This window comes from Malaclemys terrapin, chromosome 2 (genome assembly GCF_027887155.1).
Source record: "Malaclemys terrapin pileata isolate rMalTer1 chromosome 2, rMalTer1.hap1, whole genome shotgun sequence".
Lineage (NCBI taxonomy): Eukaryota > Metazoa > Chordata > Testudines > Emydidae > Malaclemys > Malaclemys terrapin.
Window position 1 is genome coordinate 282,459,563 of NC_071506.1, and position 26,502 is coordinate 282,486,064.

Here is a 26,502-nt window from a genome sequence, read left to right on the forward strand (position 1 = left end):
CCCCAGCTCGACGCGGACTGGCTGCATCACTTGCACTCCAGATTGCTTTCGGGACCGTTCTACGGGTGTCCTCGCAGGCGACCCAAGTCCCCATTTGTGCTGAGCAGCTCCTGTAACTGTCTCCTTTGAGCTTCCTTCCGCAGACCCCTAGTGATTTGTCCTCCCATCCTGCTCTCCGGGGTTTCCCGATCTTCCCTTCCCAGTAACTCCCTGCTGCCCGCTCAGCACGCCAGCCCCAGGGCCTCTGCATTAATCTGCCGTTGGCCCTGCAGGCAGACGTTTCCTTTGTCGGCTTTGCTGCCTCGCTACAAACAGTGATGCATCTTCTTTCCCCTGCTACTTCACCCTCCGTGCATCGGAAAGGGACCAGAGACGCAGCGTAACCGGACACGTAGCCCGTTATCGCCAAGCCTGACTGGAAAGCAAATGCTAGGGCTGCTCTCAGCAGCAGAACAAAACCCTAATACAGCTGCTTTCTGACAGTGAGCATTAGCCCTCACCTGAGTATAGTGGGAAGGGCTCAGCCGGGGCCTCGGACAGGGCATTTGAAGTGTCTCTGCCCTCTTTGAACTTCTCTGTGGAGAACAGAGAGGCCCTGACGATTATTCCTGCTTGGTTTTGTTCCATTCGAAATTCAGGTCTTGTCCACCCTGTCTTTCCAGGAGGACGCTATGGACAACTGGAGAACTAGTAGGGTTCTGTTGTTATGAGACTTTCAGGAGATCTTCTGTGACTCTGCAGTAGGATGGGATAACTGGATGTAATGAGCTGGAACTGAGTAAAGTCGGGCTGTTAATCGCAGTTAACTCACGCGATTCACTCAGAAAAATGAATCGTGATTTTAAAAAATGAATCGCGATTACTCACACTTATAACAATAGAATACCAATTGAAATGTATTAAATATTTTTGGATGTTTTTCTACATTTTCAGTATTGATTTCAATTACAACACAGAATGCAAAGTGCACAGTGCTCACTTAATATTATTTATTACAAATATGTGTGCTGTAAAATGATAAACAAAAGCAATAGTATTTTTCAGTTCACCTCATACAAGTACTGAAGTGCAATCTCTTTATTGTGAAAGTGTAACTTACAAATGCAGATTTTTTTTTTGATTACATAACTGCACTTAAAAACAAAACAGTGTAAAACTTTAGAGCCTACGAGTCCATTCAGTCCTACTTCTTATTCTGCCAATTGTTAAGACAAACAAGTTTGTTTACATTGACGGGAGATAATGCTGCCTGCTTCTTATTTACAATGTCACCTGAAAATGTGAACAGATGTTCACATGGCACTTTTGTAGCCAGTGTTGCAAGGTATTTACGTGCCAGATATGCTAAACATTCATATGCCCCTTTGTGCTTCGGCCACCATTTCGGAGGACATGCTTCCATGCTAATAAAGCTCGTTAAAAAAATAATGCATCAATTAAATTTGTGACAGAGCTCCTTGGGGGGGAGAATTGTATGTCTCCTGCTCTGTTTTACCCCCATTCTGCATGTATTTCATGTTATAGCAGTCTCAGATGATGACCCAGCACATGTTCGTTTTAAGAACATTTTCACAGCAGATTTGGCAAAACACAAAGGTACCGATGTGAGATTTCTAAAAATAGCTACAGCACTCGACCCAAGGTTTAAGAATCTGAAGTGCCGTCCAAAATCTGAGAGGGACGAGGTGTGGGGCAGGCTTTTAGAAGGCTTAAAAGAGCAACACTGATGCTGAAACTACAGAACCCACACCACCAAAAAAGAAAATCAACCTTCTGCTGGTGGCATCTGACTAAGATGGTGAAAATGAGCATGCGTCGGTCCGCACTGCTTTGGATTGTTATCGAGCAGAACCAGTCATCAGCATGGATGCGTGTCCTCTGGGATGGTAGTTGAAGCATGAAGGGACATATGAATCTTTAGCGCATCTGGCACGTAAATATCTTGTTATGCCGGCTACATCAGTGCCATGCGAACGCCTGTTCTCACTTTCAGGTGACATTGTAAACAAGAAGCAGAGAGCATTATCTCCTACAAATTGTAACCAACCTTGTTTGTCTGAGTGATTGGCTGACCAAGTAGGACTGAGTGGACTTGTAGGCGCTAAAATTTTACATTATTTTATTTTTGAATGTGTTTTTTTGTACATAATTCTCCATGTGTCAGTTCAACTTTCATGGTAAAGAGATTGCACTACAGTACCTGTATGAGGTGAATTGAAAAATACATTTGGTTTTTTATTTTTTTATAGTGCAAATACTTGTAATCAAAAATAAAGTGAGCACTGTAGACTTTGTATTCTGTGTTATAATTGAAATTAATATCTTTGAAAATGTAGTAAACATCCAAAAATATTTAAAATAAATGATATTCTATTGTTTAACAGCGCAAATAATCGCGATTAATTTTTTTAATCACTTGACAGCCCTAGAGCAAAGGTAAATCTCAAATGAAATGGCGGGGCAAGTCTCCTAATGGGGAGCTCCATTAGACCATGTAAAGGTCCCCCCCCAGGGGAGGGACCCCGCCTTGGTTCTCCAGCGTCCTACGACATGGCCTCGGGGGTGGGAGGCAGATACGGATGTCTGGCTCTCCCAGGCAGTCTGCGTGTCTGCCTAGGGCTCTGTGAGCCATTGCCGTTCGTATTTGTGAAATGATGCTGTCTGTGCAAAGGCTGGTCCTCCAGACCCCATGTTGGGACGTAGCTGATTGTCGAGGCCAGCCGTTCCCCTCTTTCCAGGGCGCTGTCACCATGAAGTGAGATTCCAGGGGATTGTGGGAAAGACAGGCTGCATAGGTGACTCAACACCATGCCTGATGGTATTTTAATACATTGGCGGTGAGTTAAGATTGAAACCTCCAAGCGATACCTCTCCAGCAAGCCCCACAATGCAGGGAGGGAGTGACAGCTACTCTGAGATTAGGGGAGCAATGGCTGGTAGCAGAGGGAGACTGCACTTAGCAGGGGGACTAAGGTCTACTCTGCAGGGTAACCAGACATCACCTGTGCACATAACCACGTGATGCTTTTCGATCTTGCGTTGCACGCGGGCCCAATCCTGAAGAGTCAGTGTTTCGTTCGTGTAGCCGGCGTCACTTGGGTTGGCCTTACGTTAGCCATGGAATAATCTGTGTGGAAGCCGCTTGGCCTGCTGCCCATAAGCATGTTCACAACACGGCTAAATGACTCTGTGCCCTGAGATGGTTTCAGAGATCACCCCCTCTCCAGGCACCCAGGGATGGATTTGGAGCTCAGTTATGCCGTCACGCCCAGAGTAACACCGCTGATTTCAGTGGCATGGCTCCGGCGCTGTGCTGGTGGAGAGCAGAACCTGACTGCTGATAGTTCAGAGAAGGGCCTGTTTTTCCTGTGTCCTGATCTTTGCTTCCCAGATGAGACCATCTTTCCTTCCTCCGCCCCCCTAAAAGCTAGAGACCGAGCCCTGGAACCTGGCACAGAGCAAGGGCGCTTGAGACTTCCCCCCCCCCCCCCCAAGGCATTCCGATTCCTCTGATCCTCGCTGGTTTCTGCCCAGCCTTGCCGTGCTGGGAAGAGCCGGAGAAGACAATGACAATCCGGTTCTTGAAAGCAAATTGACTCAGGCGGGTCGATGGGGCCAGACTGAAGCCCTAAATTGGCGAGCCCAGTATTATCCCCGCAGCCAAGACTGGAAGAATGCAGCCTTCCCCATGCACACGCTGCCCCATCCACGTTCCTTGTCTCTGGCCTGCTCCGCAGAGGCTTACGGCAGAGGTGTCGGTCTCTGTGATGTGCGTGGCAGCTGGAGTGAGATTCCCCCCCGAACTTGCTTCATAGATCCCACTAAACAGTGGGGGTTACTCAGGCGCTAATACCCGGGTGGCCTTCAGGTCAGTGACCTGGAGGAGAAAGCCCATTGCCGGTTCCCAGGAGCAATTGCTACAAGGCCGTTTTACAATCCACTTCCAGCATTAAGATTTCAGGATCTGCCTTGTTTCCCCCCCCCGCCCCGCCCCGCCATGCTCTCCCCTGCCATTTAAAGTCCGTGCACAGGAGAAATGCCAGCTGATCTGAGGCTGCGGAGACGAGACTTCATAAACCATATGTCAGAGGCAGGCTGCAGGCCAGAGTTTAGAACCTGTTCCAGGGCCTATGGGGGTCAGTATCTCTCCCCTGGATCCTGTCCCAGATCGCTGCACCCTCGGGCTCTGGGAGGGCGTCCAGGTTGGAGCGGTGTCCCGGCGACGATGCAGAAGGGTTGAAAGCCCAGCCTAGGTTCCTCCTAGGTGTGCCCGTCCGTGGTGTGCTTAACCCTCTCTCTCTCTTTCCCCGTGGCTGACGTAAGCTTTTCTGACCACCTTTTCGACAGCTCTACGTGAGCGGGGCGCGTAAAGCGGACGAGACTGGGAGCGAGCTCGCCGCACGCTTACTGACCGAGAGCGATGTCCAGAAGGTATTGCACGTCGCTGGTGGTGGCCAGGGCAACGCTCAGGCTGTGGCTGCTTTCGTTAATTTCTTTTCCGCTGCAACAAACCGGGTGATGTCAGCAGCGCCATCAAGCCCGGGGGGGATGGAGGAGGAGGGGATGCCACGCTTTTGCCCGTGGTTCTGCACCCAGCTGTCAGGCAAGTTCTCCCTGCACCGTCCAGCTAGAGGAGGGAAGGAAATAAGACCTGAGCTGGCCCAGCGCCTGTTGGTTTGGATGGGGGGTTGTGTATCCCAAATGGAGGGTGAGATTTTATCCTTGCTTGGTGCTTTCTGTCCCCAAGGGCTTGGCCCTGATTGGGGAAACTGAGGCAAAGCCCCAGGGGCTGGCAATGGACCGAGGTGGGTGCCTGGCAGGCCCCTGTCTAAACCACACAACCTCGCCCTTCGCCCGCCCCTGCTAAAATTCATTTTACGTTCACACAGACCGGGATTGGATCTCTGAGCAGAGCCGACTGTTACGGATGCGCTCCACTCATAGTACCGTAGTGCCTCCCAACAGCCCTAGGAGCGAGAGACAGGCCGGTATTCTCCTCCCCCTTTTACAGATGGGGAAACTGAGGCAGAGTGCTGCATGGAGTCCTAGAGTCAGAATCATGAAGTTCAAGGCCAGAAGGGCCCCCCCAGATCATCTGCTCTGGCCTCTCGCATGACCTGGGCCACTCCCATCAGCCCACCCAACCGAAACTGAACTGAGACCGAAGTATCACAGCTCGCAGGAGACTAGACTATGATGGGACCCAAGCGTAGACTATCCGGGACCGAGGTGCACTAGTGCCCGATGCCCCTGCAAAGGCAGAGATACCCACAGAACCCCAGCAAGTGCCCTGCACTCCAGAGGAAGGCAATCCATCCTTCCCCAAGGTCACTGCCAAGCTGAGCTGAATTGGACCCAGATCTCCTGGGTCCCAGTCCGGTGCCTTCCCCGCCAGGCCATCCTGCCCACTCCCCGTCCTGCCGGCCCTTCAGTGCCTGCTTTGGGAGCCCGGGTGGATTTAAGCTCTGACAGCACAGCACGACTGGCCCCTGCCATAGTCTTGTGCCCAAGGCAGGTCTCCTGTGCCCCGTGACTAGGTGAGAAATAACCCAGCCACCTCACCTCGCCGATGGCTTTGCGAGGCTCTTTGAACCCGCTCTTGACTGCCTTCCTGGGTGTAATAGCCTAGGAAAGGGGCTGGGGTGCCCCAGAGCCTGGGGAAAGGGAGCAGCCGATGATTTCCAAGGGCATCATGTTGGAGCAGGTACTTACTACCCTGCTCTCTTCCGCTGTCTCTTTTTAAGACAGAGGATGGATTCAGAGGCTAAAATATGAGGGGGGGGGGGAAATCCACCATTCCATTTGGATGTCCCTGGCGCTGACATCCCTGGTTTGTGCAAGGTGATGGCACTTTGGGAATGAGCCTGCACCAATCACGTGTGTGTGTGTGTGTGTGTGTGTATGTGTTGCGCTAGTCTCACGTCCATCGCTCTGAATACGTCCTGGCTTGCCTGCCGGGGGGGGGAGGGGAATAGTGCGGTCGCCCGTTGGATCCAAGACAGCCGCCCGGCAAGGGCTCGCTGTTACTTGCTTCTCAGCCTTCCACGTGCGTGGCAACCGGGGAGCAGGAAGGCAGGCTTAGAAAGGGAATATCTGAAGTAACCCAAGCCCATCAGGTTGCCGGCCGGGAGACTAGCCCAGCATACTGTTATAAACAGAGAGCCGCCAGCTGGTTCCATCCTATGCCATTAGCCAGGAACCCCGGGGCCTTCCTGGGAGTAGATTTCCAAGCGGTGTTGTCAGGAGGGCTGGGCCCAGTCCTGTAAGGTGCCAAGCGTCCTCGAGTCCCCAACGATTTCCGTGGGAGTGGACAGGCGTGCAGTGCTGCCGCGAGAGGCGCTGAGGACCCAGGAACGGGCCCATAAAATCCACCTTTGCATTGAATACGCCCTTTCCAAATCTTATGTCAAACTGGACGTCTTCTAAAATCCTTCCATTGCTGCCCCCCACCCCCCTAAAAACCCCTTAAGTATGATAGGGCAACTGATTAGGCGTGTGCTAGAGAGCAAAGGGCGCGACATTAATATTGGGCGTTGAAAAATGCCCTGTTGTTGGGCGACACCGGGCAGACCTGTAGTGAGCTCCGTCCTTCCTCCCCCTCGAAACCCGGACGCTTGGGGCACCGCTGTTCAGGAGAAACGTGCCAGATCCTCAGCTGGTGTGAACAGGCGTCGCTCCCTTGAAATCAGTGTCGCTCTAGCAGTTAACGCCAGTTGCCCCTAGGTGTCTTGGGTAGCTGCCCCAGTGGGGCTATTGAGTGATTGGGGGGGGGGTCTCTGTCCCCTTCTAGTTCTAAGGGCCCTGTTGCATGAACGGCCTGGAGTAATTCTCCTGCAGCCTGCGCTTATAAACGGCGTCTCCCCCTCACACACACTCCCTGACCTTGTTCCTGAATTCCCAGCCTGGCGAGATTTGAAATGGATTTTTTTTTTTTTAGCAGTAGATGGAGCCTCCCGCCCTGGTTGGGAGGCTCTGACCTGCGTTCCCATTTCCTCCTTCCTTATCAGCTTGGTAGCTAGGGAACCCAGAGAGGTTTTCCGAAGCCGGGGGCTGTGCCTGGGCAGACAGGCTCTTCATTGAGCAGCAACTTCCTGGAGAAGCCACTTAGACTGTCCCTCCCGAGGAAGGGAGCAAAGATAATCTCCTAACGAAGGAAGGCCGGCCTGGCCAGATGGAACAGCTGAGAAGTATTAACAGCCGGTGGCTCACAATACAATTGAATTACAGAAAACCAAGGGAGCCATAAAACGTTCCCTCTCCTTCCCTCCCTCCGGGCTCCTTGCTGACGGCTGCGGGAAAGCTTGTTGTTTGGTTTTAGACTTCTCCCGGGTTTGCGACATGCATGCGCATCTTGGGAGCGGGGTTTTGTGGCTTTCCCTGGGGAGTGGGCTGAGGGGGGGGGTGTAGAGAAACCCTCGCGGAGCTTGTGCAGCTCACCAGAAAAGGAGTTCTCAGAGGCTAACCCTCTTTCTCCTCCACCTTCGCATGCTTCAGGGACAGGGGATGGGAACAAGCCCTAACCAGCTGGCCTGGTGACCTCTTGATCTGTTTATGCCACTGGTCCTCTGGGCCGCTCGAGGTCTGCAGAACCCTCCTGGGGCCTGAGCTGAAAGTGTTTGAGACCCTGAAGGGGGCGGCCTGTGGGGGAATGACCCAGGTCGGCTGAACAGGCCAGGGGAACCCCTCACTGATTCACTCGATCAGCGTCTCCCGTTTTGGGTAGGATCTTGCCTTTGCTTCAGACCCTTCCCATCGCCAGCCACCTTTCCTCTGCCAGCTCCTTCCCTCCAAGCCCGGCGTTCCCTTGAGCCGAGCTGCCTCCAGCTGCCGCGGCGTACCGCTTCCGGCACTGTTTGGTAGTGACGCTTTGGCAACCCAACCTCGGTTTGCATGCAAGGCAGGACGGTTCCCCTTTCCATTGCATCTCAGAGGAGGGGGGGACCCTTACGGCTCTGAGATGAGAGACGGCCGTAGTCGCTCCACGTAAGCTCTGCTACTTGGCTGCACCTCTTTATGTTACAGGTCGCTGGGCGATGCATCTTGAGTGGTCCTGGCTATTGCAGGGATAGAAAAAGCCACCAGTCCAAAAGATTAGACCTGGAATTGGCCCAGTCTCCCTCTTTCTTACCAGAAATATCCTGTCACTTCTGGCCAGAAGGGAAAATTACTAGAGGCTCTCCCCTTTCCCCCAACCGCCCCCAGGTTGAGCTGGGGTTTTAAAGCCTAGATAAACCTGGGGACACAATGGAGCATTGGGCCAGGAGGCTGAAGGCTGGGGAGCATGTCTCAGCGTTCGCTGTTTGCTGTTTTCCACAGGAAGGGTGGGGGCGGGGTCTCAGGGCACGGCGACCGTGCCCCGGATCGTGGAGAAAAGGGAAAGCCGAGCCCAGGACGCGGAGGCGGTGCTCGCACGTTTTGCCTCTCGCTCGCACGTGGAGCTGTGTTGCTCTGACAGCTCTCTTCTCAAACGCCCCGGAGGCTCCAGCAGTCCTAGGCCTCGGATCCCAGGGCACAAACCTCCCTTCCGGGGCTGACCTGTGACAGTGTTTTCTACGAAAAACCACTCCCCTTCCTCAGGTGGCATCCTGCCCCTACTGAAGTCAAACCCCTGCTAATGGCAGCGGGTGCAGGAAATCTCCACTTTCTGGCTCGTCCTCTTCCGGGGGGGTGGGGTGGTGGCCGATGACAGGAACTCTCTGTGCTCCTGGAGGTAGCAGCTTCGTGTACCTCCATCTACCCCGTTCCTGCTGTCCCTCCTCTGGCTCCAGGGATGCCCTGCACTCTTGTCTGGCAGGGCCCTGCTCCTTCTGTCCTCCAGATGTTTCCTCTTGGGGTTTCTGTGCATCTTTCTCAGACCGCACTTCACTCTCTAGCTGCCCCTGTAGGGGAAAGGACCCTACTTGGGAATAGCCCCCTGAATCTCCCCAGCCCCCGAAGGGGTCACGGGATCACAACAGAGGCTGGATAGAATCTCAGGGTTGGAAGGGACCTCAGGAGGTCATCTAGTCCAAAGCAGGACCAATCCCCAACTTTTTTTTTTTTTTTCCCCCCCCCAAACAGCCCCCTCAAGGATTGAACTCACAACCTTGGGTTTAGCAGGCCAATGCTCACACCACTGAGCTATCCCTCCCCCTGATTAAAAACAGCTCCATTCCCTCTTCCCTCCCAGCCCCTACTGGGTAATAGTCTTCCATCGGCCTTGAACAGCCCCAGGGAGAATGGATCTGCCCTGAGGGGCAAAGCCCGGTTGGACTGAATTTCTTTGCAAGGTAAAGCAGCAGATGAAGGCAGGGGGCACGGACCGACCCCGCTACCCTGCGGTCATCTCCTGTACCCATCATGTGTCTGCTTACAAGGAGAGCGTTGCCGTATGGTCCCTAGAGGTGACCTGCAGAGTTTAATATTAAAAGCCCGGTTGGACTGAATTTCTTCGCAAGGTAAAGCAGCAGATGAAGGCAGGGGGCACGGACCTGACCCGACTTGAAGCTCTTCTCTGCTCACAAGCCCCCGCTGTGACCTTGTAGTTCAGGGCTTGTATCATGTTGCAGTGGAGCTGTGAAAACGGGCAGATTGGCCTGCCAGCCCAGCGGATTTTAATAGGCCGGGGTCACCACATGATCATCACTCGCTTTCTCCCCTGTCTTTAGGTGTTCGACAGCAGTTCCGACGCTATCGCGGTTCATGCCATCAGTGTGCTCACCTCCATCATGAGCAATTCACCGTCGGCCAAGGTAAGAAGCCGGGAGGCCGACCCCCTTGGTGGTTCTGCTCGGTTGTAAGGGTGGGGGAGTGGGATGAAACGTGTAGGTGGAAGGGGAGGTTGTGTTACCAAGAGGATAGCACACGTTGAACTAGGACTTGGGAGACCTGAGTTCAAATCCTGGCTTTGCCACTGGACTGCTGGGTGATCTTGACCAAGCCAGTTCCTCTCTCCGTGCCTCAGTTTTCCCATCTGTAAATTGGGCATAATGACACTGCCCTCCTTTGTCAAGCACTTTTGAGATTGGTGAATGAGAAGAGCTAAGTATTATTAACAGTAATAGTCATGAGGGAGAACACACTGGAATCTAAACCTAGTCTACTTCCAAAGGGCATCTGCAGGGTCTAGGACTGTGACCAATGGAGTATACTGGGGGAGATGATGTCCAAAAGAGAGCTCCTACTGCTAGGTGTGGCTGGGTTTAATTTTGTGCTGTAGGATAGGCTGTGCTAGTCCATGTCGTGTAGGTTGAAGGGCAGTGTCCTAGTCTGTGGATATTTACCTTGCCATTACTGGGAATCCAGGCAAAGTCAGGTACTCCTCCCGGTGCAAGACAAGACCTCGGGCAATCTCGGCATCTCTAAAATGGGAGCTTCTGGCCCAACAAATGTGGAAGGGTCAGGGGGTAACTGAAACCAACCAAACCACTCTGCCGTGAAAGTTGAGTCTGGGAACGAAAACATCTGGTGTCTTGAACTTTCACGGCCTTGCCGTTGGTTCTTGCCGCTTGCCTTGGGTGATCTCAGTACTCTGGGATGGAGAAGAGCTGTACAAACTAAAGGATAGAGCAAATGGGGATAAACTAGCCAGGAATAAACTTAGGCTGGGAATGAGAAGATGGTTTGTAACCGTCAGAGTAGGGAGGTCCTGGAACAGCCTCCCAATAGGAGAAGTGGGGCAAACAACCAAACTAGTTTGAAGAGGATGCTGGATACATTTTTGGATGCCTGTGATATAGGGGAATGGACTTGATGCTTGAAGAGGTCCCTTCCAGCCCTGTGTCCTTTCTAGTCACCAGTTGACTGGATCTTGTCAGAGGGTTTTTTTGTTTTGACTGTGGTCTCCATTAGATGCTTGTGTGTTAAATAAAACTGAGCTGTTGGTAGATTTCTGGTCATCTTTTAAAACCTCCTTTGATAATTCCAGCATTCCGTGTTGTCTCAGCTCTGCAGTCATTTTCCTGGCGGGCTTCTGTGTCTGTAGTCTGCTCTTTGGGAGCTCAGTTCTGTCCCTGTTTCTGGGAGTCTGGGCCGACTGGTGCTTCAGCGGCACCGCACCTGGTAAGAAGCGTCTGTAGGATGAGGCCCTAGGATCGGACTTGAGAGCTTGGTGAAGAATCACCACACGATTCAGTGGTCTCCTAGGCCTTGTCTACACTGGCGGCAGCGTGTAGGGTCAATATAGCTACACAGCGCAGTGAAAAGCAGGCTGCGTGCACGCTGCAGTGTGTAGCTACACGGGGGCAGTGAAGGCCCTGGTGGGGACAGGCAATGGGGAAAGGCTCCGGCAGCAGGTAGGCAGCAGGACACTACACTGCTCTAAAAAAAAAAAGAAAGAAAAAAGGAAAAAAGTGTAGATGGAGGAGGCACCGTTTGAGTGGATCGAGAACCATGTAGGGTACATACCCTACCGTTCTGGTGGGTCTGTACCCTACTCCCCTAAGTCATGCTGTTTAGGCTGCACACTCCCCAACCCAGCTATACGTATGCTTCATGCCTCCATGCGGGTGCCGTGTAGACATACCCTTCCTGAGTGGTTTTGAACAAATTGTACCAGGCGGCTGTTTTTTAACTCCCGTTCTAGTTCCATTACCACGGAGTTGGACCTGGGTTTGGTATGGCTCGGCTCAGGTTTGGTTGTATTCAGTATGCCACCGAAAACCGATAACGGTGACCAGTTTGAACGGGTTCCAGTCAGAGTGGAAGTACATTGAAAACGAGTTGAAACTTAAAAGTGAAAAACTTTCGATTTTTTTTTTTTTTTTGACCATTTATTTTTTTTAACTTTTTTGTGAGTTTTCTTGGTGGTTTTTTTTGCATTGTCAAATCAACAGGATTATTTTGGGAAAACTAAAACAGCATCTGCTGATATTTGCTCTTTCACCTTGGACCTCTGCAGTGAAGGAATAAATCTGATTTGGAGCCTGGGCCCTGCCTCAAGTGGGGCAACTGGAGGGAGGAGCTGCCCCAGGTGCAGGGGCTGGTGGAAGGAGGCATGAGGCGTTATTTTACGTTTTGGGACCAGAGAGCGGCCTTTTACATAGCAACGTGTCATGTGCAGGCAGTTCCCCGAGCTTCTCCTCTCCTTCCCTACTCTTGTGAGCTGGTCGTCTGCTTCTCTCATTTTCATCTCATTATAGGGGGCAAGGCCTTTCTGGGAGTCAGCACAGGCCTGCTGGTTGTTTTGTTGTTTAATAATGACAATAAGATCAGTTTTTTTTTTAATATTGATCATAAAAAATGCAGACCCTTTATTTTAACTGATAACCCCAATCTTTCTTCAGCTCAGGTTCTAGATAGGACAGACTTCTGGTTTTAGTTTGGTTCCAGTTCAAGTAAAAATACCGTTTCGAATGGGTTCTGGTTCCACGCCCTGTCCGTCACCCCTGCCCTGTGCTTGGGTGTATGGGGCCATGGCGTGCACTTAACGTGGATGCGTGTCTTGCTTCCAGGAGGTGTTCAAAGAAAGGATTGGCTACTCCCACTTGTTCGAAGTTCTCAGGTGCCAGAGCCAACCCACCGCCCGCCTGCTTGAGGAGCTCCTGAACATGGTAAGGGCTGAGCTCTGCTGCAGGGTGGCTCATGACTTTGCAATGCCCGGCCCCAAGTGTCCCGTTCCCCAAACGGGATTGGCGGGGCCGGGGAGGCTACAACACTGCTGTTTGGCCAGGCCATGGCTAGGGGCTTGAATCTGGTACTGTCTCAGTAGAGGTTGATAGTTTTAGAGCCAGAGGTCCTGAGTTCAATCCCCATTGCTGGTGACTCGCCCAAGGCTTTTGCTAATGCAGGACTGCTGGGCCGGGGGGAGATGCATGGGTTACAGCCCATCTGCTTTCTCACAGTCCTTTGTTGGTCCCTCTTCACTCCCAGTACAGTGGTGGTGATTCCATGGGCCTGACCTTTTTATAGTCTGTCTTTTGCAAGCCCTCCCTTGGAGCCAGGTGGGAATTTGGCCCATGCAAGGGCAGTGCCATGTTTGCTGACCTGTGGTTTGTTTTGTACCCGTGCCCATACCACCCTCCGTCCCTGCCTTGTGCGCTAACCCAGCCGGGTGAGTAACTGCAGCACGATCAGGAGTGACACTAACAACAAACACACCATTGTGTAGCGCGTCAGGAATCCTCGGTCCGCATTGCCCCGAGGAAAAGCTCTTTCCCGTGAACGCCACGGGCCCAGTTTTAAAACCACAGGTGCAGGGAGTCCTGCCCCCCAGGTTCCATTGAATCAGGCAGCTCGCTCGTTTCCAGCACGCCCTGGAACCAAGGCGGCGTAGGACAGAACGCGTGCCTGGGGACTGTTCTCCGAGCGGGTTTACGTGCCCTGGGACGGTCTCTTCCGGCGGGCATGGCTACATTTGAGCTGCAGGTGTGAGTTCCAGCTCGGATGGACGTACCCAGCTAGCTTTCTGCACGCTAGTGCGCTAAAGACAGAAGTGTAGTCCTGGCGGGATGGGCTAGCTGCCCCTAGCATGTTCCCGCCTGGGGTCCTAGGTACGTATCCTCCCACCCACGCTGCCACAGCGACGCTCGTGTTGTTAGCCCGCAAGCTCAACAAAAGCCACGTGTGCGTGTGTCCACCCGAGCTGGAAACGACCCGGCCAGCTGCAGAGCTGTCATGCTTCCAGCGTCGCACAAGTAGAGGTCAAAGGCAGCTAAGAATACCCGTTAATGGACCTGGAGCTGCCCCAAGATGGCACAGCACGTCTGTAAGAGCTGGGATAGAGCCCATCTCCTGTCTCCTAGCCCCGAGCCATGTCCGTGAGATGGTACTGCTCCCAGCGGCATGAGTCAGGCCCTACCAAATTCACGGCCATGAAAAACTTGTCACGGACCGTGAAATCCGGTCTTTGGTGTGCTTTTACCCTATACTGTGCAGATTTCACGGGGGAGTCCAGCGCTTCTCAAATTGGGGGTCCTGACCCGAAAAGGGAGTTGCAGGCAAGTCGCAAGGTTATTTTAAGGGGGTGGCGGGATTGCTACCCTTACTTCTGCGCTTCCTTTGGAGCTGGGTGGCTGGAGAGAGGCTAGGGTGACCAGACAGCAAATGTGAAAATCGAGACAGCGGGTAATAAGAGTCTATATAAGAAAAAGATCCAAAAATCGGGACTATCCCTATAAAATTGGGATATCTGGTCACCCTAAGAGTGGCAGATGTTGGCCAGGCACCCAGCTCTGAAGGCAGCACCCCGCCAGCAGCAGCGCAGAAGCAAGGGTGGCAATACCATATCATGCCACCCTTCTGCGCTGCTGCCTCAGAGTTGAGCGGCCGGAGAGTGGCGGCTGCTGACTAGGGGCCCAGCTCTGCGGGCAGCAGCGTAGAAGTAAGGGAGGCAATACAATCAAAGGAATATGAATGAGGCATCCGTTCCACCTGTTCGTTTGTCTCTGGTGCAGCGTGTCAGGCATAGCCCTTGGCTTTCCCTCTAGAGATCGGGGTCAAGATTTCTCTGCCTTCCACGGAAGAGACACGATTACTCTAGGTCCCAGAGGAGGGGGAGCTCGCAGAATGAGCCACTTCCCTTAATTGTCTTGTCAGCTGAAGACAGTTGGCAATACAAAGGGCAGGAAGAAAGCCTTGCTGGGGGAAGATGCCTTGACAATGATAAGGCAGCAGAGTTCTCGGGTTAGAAACACAAAAGGTTATTTCTCCGTTTGCAAGTTATGGGAGGCCTCGGCCGCAGTTCTGACGTCCATTCAAGCGATACCATCATCCGCAGCGCTTGGCTTCCTCAAAAGCAGCTGCTTCATCACATCGCTGGGAACAGACTAATTAAAGCACGCCGGGGGCCTCTGGCCCTGGGGGATAGGGCATGAAGGGGGACGTTAATAAGGATCTGGGTCTGATGGGAAAGGACAGCCAGGGAGCCGTTGAGAGCGTTCCACTTGCAAACCATGACTATAGCAGTGAAGAGGTTTGGGTGGGGGCCCTGATCCAGGATTGGGGCCCTGGTGCTATTGCCAAGCGACTAATAAAGAAATGGACGTAGCTGCCAAGCAGCGAAGCCATTTCCGTGTCTTCACAAGGACTCCAGAGGTGCCGTTCTGGGGCATTCGCAGTAGTAGCTAGCCCATAAACCTCTATCGGCGTCCCAGCCTCCAGACGGGGCAAACCTCGCTCTGTCCGTCATGTGCGTCCTGTGGGTGGAGCAGCTCACGTACCCTGGTGGTGTCTGGGATTGCAAGGTGCTATTTCCACAGCTCGTGATGAGCTAGGGCTGGTGGGAGCCTCACACCCCCTCCTCTGCTGGCCCGGTGCCCCTCTCACCTCCCCCGTCACCCCCCCCCCCCCCCAGCTGAGCCTTGGTGCGATGCACCTGCCAGTCTGTGTGGAGTCGTGCATAGACACTGCCAGAGGCGACGCATGAGGGAGTATGGGGGGGGGTGTGTCAAGTGCCCCCCTAGATTGGCATGCCAGGGGCAGGGAGGGAGGGGAGCTCTGTCCTTCTCTCCCTGGCAGCTGGGTGGGGAGCGGGATGGAGCGGCTTCTGCCTGAGGGAGCCTGGCTGGGAGGCAGAAGCCGCTTCATCCCGCGAACGTGCACGGGGGAGACGTAGGGAGAGGAGGTCCGAGAGCCCCCCCACCGCAGATAACATGGGGCAGGGAGAGCGCTGCGGCCCCGGGCTGGGGGGCGGGTCACTGGGCAGGAGAGACACGTGGGGGGGGCAGTCACTTGTCCTCCCCTTTAGCTTGTGCGCTCCCAGTGTACGGAGACGCTAGTCGTGTACGGACGCTGCCGTGCGTGGTGGGATGGCGTTCTCCATGGTTTGGAATGCCCCATGATGCATTGCGGCAGCACAAGTACCACTGACTCCGGTGGCCCGTCCGTGGGCTGAGCGCGGAGCAGGCTGGGTGCTGACCCTGCCAGAGGGCAGTGGGGAGGTGGGCCTTGGGCCGAGGGACATGACCCTGTGGCTTCTGTCTCGCCAGGCAGTAGAAGGCGACCACAACGCCTTCCCCGTCCGACTCATCCGCAACGAGCAGCCGCTGCTGATGCTCATCGCGTGGCTCCCCGAGCTGAAGTCACGGGACCTGCAGGTGTTCCTGTCCGACTGGCTGAAGAGGGTCTGCGACGCCTCCCTGCCGAGCCGCGTGACCTGCGTCAAGGCGGGGATGGTCAGCTGCCTCCTGGACGCCCTGGGCGCTGAGCAGGAGCTGGACCGGAAGTGCTCCGAAAACCTCATCTACCTTCTGCAGGTGCTGGGCGGCCTTTCCATCCGGCCGGGTGAGCTCCGCCAGCTCATCAGGCTGCTCGGGACAGAGCCCGGCAAGGGGCCCCACCCTTACACCACGCTGGTCATCCGGGCGCTCTCTGGCATGGCGAGGAAGGACCGGTCCGAGAGGGCGCTACAGTACTTCGACCTGACGCCAAGTATGGCGGGAATTATGGTGCCGGCCATCCAGAAATGGCCTGGGAGTGGCTTTGCCTTCCACGCCTGGGTCTGTCTGAACGAGGAGCCCGGAGACTTGCCAGATCTGCCCACGAGGCTGAAGCGGAAACAGCTATACAGGTAGGGCTCGCGGAGGGGAGTGGGGTGTGTCCACCTGCCTCCTTTCCTTCCCTTTCGTGTGAACAGGAAACCCATTGTAGGTTCCTGGAGTTTGGAAGGCAGCCAGCCAGTAAACACAGTTTTAAGAACGGAAGGCTGTTGCCTCACAGCTCAGATTATTTAGGCGACTGAGTCGTTACTATGGTACGCTTTGTGGAAGTACTGGGTTCCTTTATTGTAGGATTGTGTCTCAGCAACGGCAGTTTGTGTTGACAAGCGGCTACTGTAGCAGTTCAGGACAACTGCACCGGTATTTCCTCTCATGGTCTATCAAGAGTACCCTTTCTAGGCTCCTCAGCCATCGCCACGGTTGGTAGAGACCCAGGTCTTCCTCCCTCCTGAGCAGAGTTTTCCCAGGCTGCACAGTTCCCTGCCTACACTGTAATTTCCCTGAACAGTGTGTTGCCAGCAGCTATGCGTTCCCAGCAAGTACATTTATTCCTGAGGTGAAAGCATTACAAGGAAAACAATCAAACCCCCCCACACACACACAAGCTAAGCTTACTAGAGGTCACCCATCAGCCTCATGGGGCCTTATGCACTCAGGTCCTTCCAAGCCTTCCCAGGAAGGTTTGTCCCTCCCCCTCCCCCTTCCCCTTCCTCTCTTGGACAAAGTCCTGCCTGTTTGTTGGATCAGAAAGCCAGCCCAGAGTCACTTTACCAGGCTATTTATCCAAAAGTCCTTCCTTTGTCCGCTGGTCTCTGGAGAATCTAGATTGACCCAGTATATGCTTCCCCAGAAGTTGGTACTTCTTTGGAGGGATTGGGGGGAAGATACAACCTGGCTGATTTGCCTTCATTACCCCCCCGCCCATTGCCTGGAGGAGCTGTGGCTGCCCTCCCCCCCTAGAGTAGAACAACACCATCAAACAGAACCGTTCATTTAAAACAATGGACGCTGAAGATACCTCATGGGGTTGCAATCTTTGTCCCACCTCCCCCTATAAAGAAGTTGCATCCAGTGCCGGCCCACAGTAATACATATGCTTCATACTGTGAGTTTTTTTTCAAGGGTATTTCAGGAGATTACCTGTCACAGCAGTAAGAGTTCCTGTTACCTCTTGTGCATTCATCACTCACATTAGCAATGACATTAAATATCTGCAGTGCCCACACAGCTCTGGGAGAAAGAGCTGGAGTCTACCCTGACATAAACGTTAGCAGAATGTTGCATGAGGGGAAGGATGGCACAGTGGTTAAGGTGCTAGTCTGGAACTTGAGAGACTTGGGTTCGAGGCCTTGCTCTGCCACAGACTTCCTGTCTGACCTTGGGCGTGTCACTTAGCCGCTCTGAGCCTTGGTTCCCCAGCTCTCCTGCCTCTCAGGTGGCTGTGAGGATAGATATGGCTCTGTGAGTGCTCACAAACTAGTGTGATGGAGGCTAGATAAATACTTAGAGCAGAATTGATAGCGAAGCTCCAGCTAGGCTAAACTCAGGTCTGTCACACCTATGCAGCTCAAGCATTGACAGTAGGTGCATGGTGCAGCTTTGGGCAGCATCTGAAGACCACAGGGTCGCGTCTCTAACTTGGAGTGCTGAGCCTTTATTACTGGGGGTGGTGCACGGGATGAGAAGAACCCAGCTTGACTCTCAGAGCCCAGGGTGAAGTAAAACCCCACTTGGGCGTAGAAACTTCCCCTTGAGCACTCATCAGCATGGGCGGCGGGTATAATAGGCAGGGGAGGCTCGGCCACGGGACCCCCGGTTGCAGGTTTTGGTGGCAAAGATTTTGCTTTGTTATGGCTGTGCAGATTCCAGGGCGGCCGAGGCACATACCACCTCCTCGGCCACCCCGGAACCTGCATGGGGCATATCAAAAGCGTCTTCGAACAGACGCTTTCCCCAGGGTGGGTTGGGTCCGGGGAGGGGAGGCATGGGGCAGCTTCAGCCAGCCCAGGGCTCCTCCAGGTGTGTGTGTGTGTGTGGGGGGGGTCTCCTGCAGCTGAGGAGAGGTGGGGGTCTTGTGGCTCTGGCCGCGGGGGGGAGCAGTGGCAGGGGGTCTTGGGGCTCCAGCCATAGGGAGGGTGTGGGCGGAAGGGGCGGAGCCGGGGGCTAGCCTCCCCAGAGCGGGGCCACCCGCCGCCCGTGCTCGTCAGCTTTTCGCAAAGCACCCAGCGGGTCTCGGTCACTCCCCCTGCATCCCTCCCACACCAAGCTGTCTGCAACCATCCTCTCTGCTGGTTTGACTGTCCTTCTCCAGACTTTTACTGCACACGCTTCCCGCAGCCGGTCCCTTCCACCGGCCTCCAGGGCCTCAGGCCAGCTCCTAACCCCCAAGTCACCATTCTCCCTCCTCCTTGTGACTTCCCCTTCAGCTTTTTCACGGCCAGCGGCACCGGCTTCGAGGCGTTCTTCACGGCCGACGGGATGCTGGTCGTGGCGGTGTGCACCAAGAAGGAGTATATGACGGTGGCGCTCCCGGACTTCACCTTCAACGATTCTGCATGGGTGAGTAGGGTCCCTTAACACTGGGATGGGACATCCCCTTTTATTCCAGTGCCTTCTGTTCCAGCCAACCCATGCCCTTCCATTGGCCTTACCTGATGGGTTAGTCCATCAAGTCTTCATCCTGCTTGTGGCAATCTCGAATTCACTTGGCCACGGGGCGGGGTGGGGACAGCATACACCCTGAAATGTGACTTGGGTCTATCTGACTGGGATTGTCCGGCCTACTTTAAAACTAGCCCCAGCAATGGCTGGACCGGAGGCGCCAGAGAATTCTGCCCTTTGCCCGCGTGCCATAGCGTTTCTTGAATCCATTCCGAATCTACAGGCTGTTCATGTCACGCAGTGACCCTCTGCTCTTCAGTTACAGCAATGGGTTTCCTCTGAGCCCTTTCATCATGGGGGGGATCCCGCTCCCCTCCCCCAAAAGATTGAGGCCAACCTATTTAAACGTGGGTGCGGCACCTGATATGAAGACAACGTGATGGTCAGGATGCAAATTGCTAGGGTCACGCTTAGCAATCCCAGTGGAGGTCAGGGCCCAATTGTGCTAAGCTCTGCGTATGCATGGACTGAGAGACAAAGAGCTTACAGTCCAAACAGCCACAGGGTGGCAGGGGAAGCAGAGGGCAAGTGACTGGCCCAAGGCCACTCAGGAGATCATTGGCAGAGCCAGGAATAGAACCCAGGTGTCCTGGGGCCTGTACCCCCTCCACTGGACCATATCTCAGGCTGGTGTCTGTAGGTGGAGAGAGACAGCAGCCCAGGAACATGCAATTCATGAAGCAGTAGTTCAGGGTCTCTTCAGTGCCTCCCTCAAGGCAGTAAATCAGACTTGGTTTCCCCTCTATACAAGGAGATAATAAGGCTCGGAGGCAAAGTAGTTTGCTGAAGGTCACACAGGAGAAGGTTCGTAACTGGGTTCACCAAAGAACTGGAGAAATTCATGGAGAAGAGGGTCCATCAATGACCATTAACCAAGCTGGTCAGGGACGCAGAACCATGCTCGGGGTGACCCTAAACCTCTGACTGCTTCTGGGAGGGGAAGACAGGGATGGAGCTCTCCAAAATTGCCCTGTTCTGTACGCTCCCCCTGACACTCTGGGATGGGATACTGGACTCGAGGGACTATTAGTTGGGCCTGGTATGGCCATTCTTATGATCTGACTCCCAATGCCTTCGCTGAAAGCTCTGAGACCTGCAGACACATCCTAGTGTAACGCCGACAGACCTCGGTCGTCGGCGGGCGGGATCGAACCTGCGACCTCTGGAGCTTAGTGTATGAGCCTCTACCACGTGAGCTAAAAGCCAATGGGCGGTTCGCTAAGGCTGAAGAGCAGACTCATTAATCTCTCTCTCTGTGGTCTGGGTGCCACTAGATGGAACGTCTGTCTGAAATAAACATTGCTGCGGTGTCAGGTCTGCCTGGGGAACGAGCCGCTGGCTGTTCAGTTCTGCAGCTCCACTGCAGCTGTAGGCACCTGGGCTGCGAGCGTGTCTCTGACAGGCTCTCGCAAGCTGCTCGGGGTTGAGCCGTACCAGCGCTTGCATGGGAGACCTTTGGTGAGCCCCTAGCTGCTTGAGCAATGCGTTGGGGATTCGGTAGGTGGCGCTCTTCCCCGTGAGTCTCTACTGAGTCCGTGGCCCAGCATAGAGCTGGCACCGTGCTGCTGGACCGACAGCAGCCATCACGGTCCACTTTCCCGAGTGCAGAGGGGCTTAACCGCGCTCACCGGCCCGGGTTCTGGCTGGCGTTCCGCCGCAGTTTCAGTGGGGTGCAGTGTGTGGTTCACCCCCTGCCCTGCGGTGCGGGGGACAGCACTGCTGTCTGTCTTACGCAGCTGGTGCCTTCCCCCCTGTACGTCCACCGCAGCCTTGAGAAGCTAAACCTCCGTTGATCTGTTATCTGGGGTCCTGAGCTGCCCCCCGATTCCAGGAGGAGATGGTTTGGATTGGGGGTAGCTGGCCGGGGGAGAGTCTGGGAGGAGGGCGCCTGGAAGCCTGAGTGCCTGGCGTCTGGAAGGGGGGATGAGCGTAGCCGGGGCGGTGGGCTCATGCTGTGTATAGTCAGTAAAGGGGCAGGGTTGAAGCTGGCGCTGACTCCCCCCCGCGCCCTGCTCTCTCCTCCAGCACTGCATCGACATCGTCCACGTCACCGGCCGCCGGCCCTTCGGCCAGAACCTGGTCAACATCTACACAGACGGGCAGCTGCAGCAAGTGGCTCAGTTGCGCTTTCCTTCCCTCAATGAGGTAACGCGGGGGGACCGTCTGGGTGCTGCTGCCTTGTTCCCCTCCTTCCCCTCCCAGCTCTCCTGGGCCAGGCCCCTCGCCTCCTAGGTGACCCAGACAGATGGCACTCTGTCCTGCCACCCCCCCCCCCCCGGCTTTCCACTGCTGACTTCGTTAGTTCCCTGCTTCTCTGGCCCTTCCCCCGTACAGCGCCACGTGAGAAGAAGGTGCAGGTCGCGGGGGAGAGGAGCGGTGCTCTCACACTTCTGAGGGTGCCCGGGCTGAGGGAGATTACTTGAGCCCGATTAGCAAAGCATCCTTGCTGAGGACAGTGCTCCGAAGCCTGGGTTGAACTTGGAGTAAGCGCTGGGCTGGGCTGAGCGATTTTATCCCCGTCAGGATCGAGGGGGGAGGGGGAGAGAGAAAGATCAAGGGGTGGTTGGGGGAGGCGGGTCAGAGAAAGGTCAGATCTGAAGGGCCTGACTTAAGAATCTGCAGGTGAGCAGTGGGGGACACCTTGGATGAAGTGATGCCAGGCTGTGGAGAGCGACCAGGCCCGGGAGTGTTAGGAGGATGTGCATCAAGAGAACACTCCCCTCTGATGCTCTGTGATAAAGGAAACCCTCAGGGCCTGATCCCAACTCTTGCCCAGCTCCTTCCTGGGCACCCTCACCTCTCTTCCCGCGGCTGGGGGAGAGGTGGGGAAGCGGCGGAGCTGTGCCCATCTGCCCTGAGCGGCCGGTCGCGCTGTCTCCTGAGCCGCCTGCCCAAAAGGATCCACCTTGGTGGCCCTGAGAGCCCGATGGCTCAACCTGGCTAGCAGCTGGCTTTTCCCACTGGTCTGCTCTCCTCCCTGCGTCAGGTTTAACCCCTTCCTGGGTAAGCAGCGCAGTTCAGAGCCTGGCTGGTGGGGAGCGCTGTGTATGGTCTTCAGGGAGCCTCAGGCGTCCTTGGTGTGAATCACTGGAGGATTTGAGCAGCAAGCCTGTAGTTGAATCTCACCAGGCGGACGTCCTTGTGTCGAATGCAGCAGTGGTGCCGTGATAGCCGTGCTGGGCCCGGAGCACAGGGCATGGGCGGAGAGGCTTGGGCGTACCGGTCGGCACAGGGAGTCATTTCCTCTACGCTCTGTGGGTCCTTCCAACAGCAGCCTCCAGACTGTCGCTGGATCTCCTGGGCCAAGAACCATCAGTGCAGTTCTGGAGCAGGGCTTCCTGCAGCCAGTCTGCAGAGCAGGATGAGGGAGGCACTGGGCAGCCAGCGTACTGAGCCAGGCTCTGCCCCATGAGTGGCTGCTCGTCAGTGGACGACGGTGGGGCTCCCTGGGAGCATAGGGGTCCTTCTGCATGGAGCAGCTGGCAGGTCCGGGGTCTAAAACAAGGGGCGTCTCCCAGCCAAAGTGTGCGAAACGCAGAAATGCTGCCATGGCCCAGGGTTCTCCCTGGCTCGTTGTCTAGGTGACTGAGAACTAGAAGAGGTAAAAACACAACAGCTGCGCCTCCTTTGGCCCTAGGAAGATGGATTGGGTGGGTCCTACAGTAATAGGTCTCGTTCATCTCTGCTGCCTCGGATTCAGGTATCTGAGCCATAACGTTAGGAGGCGCCTTTCGGTCCTAGACCAGCTCCCAGAGACCCCATCCCCGTTCAGTGCTGGGAGGCTGCTCCGGCTCGACAGCGGCCCCTCGTTGCTGAGGGGAGACGCAGGAGTCTCCTTTCCCATCGTGCGCTGCCCAATCTGGTCGTTCCAAGGGCCAGTGGTGGAGGGCAGGTCCTAGTCCCGCATCTTTGGATGGAAGAAGAGGGCTCGATAAAGGGGGCTACAGAAAGGAGAGGACGGCAGCCACCTGCCAGTCCTGTCTTTGGGAACATGACGCTTCCTGCTCGTGTTGCGGCAGCACCGGGAGACCCTAACCAAGGACAGGGCCCCGGTGCACTAGGCGCTGTACAAACGCACGTAGGAGACAGTCCCTGCCCTGACGAGCTTTGTCTAAATACAAGTCAAAGGGTCTGGGGAGGTGGCGCACTGCAAGAGCTGCGTTACCCTCCTCTCCAGGGCTCCGTGCAATTGTTCCCCCCTCTCTCTTTTCAGTCTTTCACCTCGTGTTGCATCGGCTCTGCTGGCCACCGGACAACGACCACCTCCACGGTCTACCCCTCGCCTTCCCACTCGCCAGAGCCGGCCTTCCCCTCCCACCCCTCCCTCAGCCGCTCCCAATCCTTCCCTGCCTCGCTGGCCACGCACTCCTGGACTCCCGGGGCCGCTCAGCCCCCCAGAGAAGGCCAGGTGTCCACGACAGTGGCAGGGAGTCAGGACACAGAGTGGGGGACCCCTACGTCCCTCGAAGGACACCTGGGGTCGGTGTCCATCTTCTGCGAAGCCCTCCAGCAGACGCAGGTCAAAGCACTTTTCTCCTCAGGTAGGTTCTGGATCTCAAAGGGAGAATCTCCCCCTTCGGTTCCTCTCCTCGCTCAGTGAGCTGGCCTGAGGCATGATATCCGTCATTCAGCTCGGGGGACGGTCCGGGAGGCTGTTCTCCTGCTGCAGGGGGGTTTCTGTGCAGGGGGGAAGCAGGAGGATGAGGGGCAGTAGGAATCTCTTGGAGGCCTCGGCCATGCAGGGCTCAGAGCAGTGCTAGCTGTCTGACATAAGTCGCTGCTGGCCGGGTTGCGACCCTGAGTACCGGCAGGGTCCGGAACGCGCTGAGGAATTTGTAGGCGCTGCCCTGCCCCATCCCCGCAGCATGGCTGGGGATCGCACCTGCCCCAGTGGTGCACAGACCGTCCAAGCTGCGCGGTGATTCCAGAGCACCGATAACGCACTCTGGGACTCAGGGCCGAACAGGGGGTTTAACCACATGGGTCCTGCTGCAGGATAGATTTCCATAGCCCGGCTGGGGCCCCACGCCAGCCACGCTCCCTATCCCCAGAGTGTGCGCTAGCAGGGTGTGACGCCCCACGGTGCCGAGTGCATCGCTCCCCTGGCTTGGGAGGAGGCTGCTCTGGCAGGGAACCATGCAGGGAGGGAGAAGGGGGCAGGTCGCTCTCGCACAGGGTCCGGGACCAGTGGGGATCAGAGCAGGGATAGCTGTGTAGGCCTCTGCACTCGTTGGCCAGTAGGGTCAGCCCCAGGTCGGAACACGCGCTCGGCTCTCTGGGCCAGCCCGGCAACAGGGTGCTTGTGGCTCGCTCACCCCGCTCGCCCTTCCCTTCCGCCCGCAGGACCAAACGTTACGTCGCCGCTCAAGCCGGAAGGCGACTTCCTGGAACTCAGCAGCAAACTGCTCCTCTACTACACAGCCCAGGTAAAGAGGGACCTTCCCGGGCACCTGTCTGCGGTTCTGTCCCTGCCGGCACCATCTCGAGGCATTGGCACGGCCGGTGCTGCTGGGGGTTCGCTGGGCCGTGCTCGGACGAGCCGCCTTGGGCTTGGAGAGAGCACTGCATTGAGCGCTGGCCAGCTCTGCCAAGGGGCTGGGAGTTTGTGGGTGGAGCTGGAAAGGTACGTGGGTGATGGGGTTACAGAGGTGAGGGGCGCGCTGCAGCGGGGTGACCAGCTCTGTATGGAATTACCAGTCTCTTGGGCTGGGCTGGCCCCTGGTGGCAATTGCTTTAAACAGCTCTGGGACCTTCCTCGTTAGGTGATGGTAAATCCTTCAGTCTGGCTGGGTGCCGCTCTGCAGTCATGGCAGAAAAGGAATGACACACAGCAGCCAAAACGGATCCTCGCCACACGCACCTGCTCGGCCCGTAGCTCAGAAGAGCCCCGCATGCAGGGGACCTCTGGGTGTGGGGAGACATCACAGTCAAGCTGTGGAACTCTTTGCCAGAGGATGTTGTAAAGGCCAAGACTATAACAGGGTTCAAAAAGGAGCTAGATAAGTTCCTGGAGGATGGGTCCATCAATGGCTATTAGCCAGGATGGGCAGGGGTGGTGTCCCTAGCCTCTGTTTGCCAGAATCTGGGAATGGGTGACATGGGATGGATCACTTGATGATTCCCTGTTCTGTTCATTCCCTCTGGGGCACCTGGCATTGGCCACTGTCAGAAGACAGGATACTGGGCTAGATGGACCTTTGGTCTGACCCAGTACGGCCGTTCTTATGTTTCCTGTAGTAAACACGCAGCCCTTCAGGGGCTAGATCCTTCCTCCCCCGGTGTGTGTGGAGGGTAGGGTTAAATCACATGCCATGGGCCACCAAAGTACCTGCCTTCCCGGGCTGCGAGTTCGGCACAAGGGACTCGGTGACTGTCTGAGGTTGCTGTTTGTAACAAGGGCTGCCTTGAAGAGCTTCCAATCTAAACAGACCAGACAAAGTCGGTATCCCCGTTTTACACAGGCTTGGAGAGATCAAGTGCCTTGCCCAAGGTCACACAGGAGGTTTGTGGCAGAGCTGAGAACGCTGGATCTCTGGAGTCCCAGCCCAAACCGCAAGGCCACCTTTCCTCTCCTTCTCTCTCCTTGTCTCGGGCAATGGCTTATGCCAGGATAGGGAGCATGTGTGTGTTGAACCTGTTGGCATGGCCGTAGTGTGTGCTAAAGACATGTCGTTTGCTTGCACTGTTGTAGGCTTGTAAAAATAACATCTGCCTGGACCTGTCTCCAAACCATTTTTTTGACGGGAGGCTGACCGGACACAAAGTGGTGAACTGGGATATCAAGGTACGGTGCTGCCTCTCGGTCTCCCCCGGCTCTTGGAGTTGGTGGGCGCTGGGCCAACGAGATTGGGACTCAGTGGGAAATATGGTCTTGGGTAGCACGGGTGCTTCCTACAGCGCTAAATTGGGATCAATGCATCGTCATGTTATCAGACAATCGCATGGGTTAGATCACCCAGTTCAACTCCTTCCCTACAGGACATAGGTGCCGACTCCCTGGGTGCTCCAGCCCCAGAGCACCCATGGGTGGGGGGGGAAATAGTGCGTGCTCAGCACCCACTGGCAGCAGTGCCAATCAGCTCCTACCCTCAGCGCCTGCCGTGATCAGCTGTTTGGCGGCGTGCAGGAGGCGCTGGGGGCGGAGAGGAAGGAGTGGAGATGGGAAGAGATGGAGCAGGGGCAGGAAGAGGCAGAGCGGGTGAGATAAGGGGTGGAGGGGGTGGGGCTTGGGGCAGAGTGGGGGTCGAACGTCTCCCCGGGAACAGAGGAAATCAGCTCCTATGCTACAGAACGCGTAAGAGTGGGGGGTGTCTGTCTGCTACGAAAGATCCCCTGCACTGGGGCTTAAGAGACTGTTCTCCTTATTTCACTGCCATGGGGATTTTCCTGACATTTAACCTATATCTTACTTTTCTTAATGCCATCC

The 26,502-nt window shown here is 55.5% G+C and overlaps 1 protein-coding gene across 1 annotated transcript in view; it reads left to right on the forward strand.

Moving 5' to 3' along the window:
* NBEAL2 (neurobeachin like 2) overlaps positions 1-26,502 on the forward strand; it is a 177,130-nt gene that overhangs the window by 113,302 nt on the left and 37,326 nt on the right. Inside the window, 9 exon segments of the mRNA XM_054016766.1 lie at positions 4,348-4,431; positions 9,648-9,731; positions 12,432-12,530; positions 15,906-16,486; positions 18,842-18,974; positions 21,102-21,221; positions 23,290-23,617; positions 24,420-24,502; positions 25,768-25,860. Of these exon segments, the coding sequence (XP_053872741.1) occupies positions 4,348-4,431; positions 9,648-9,731; positions 12,432-12,530; positions 15,906-16,486; positions 18,842-18,974; positions 21,102-21,221; positions 23,290-23,617; positions 24,420-24,502; positions 25,768-25,860 (1,605 nt within the window).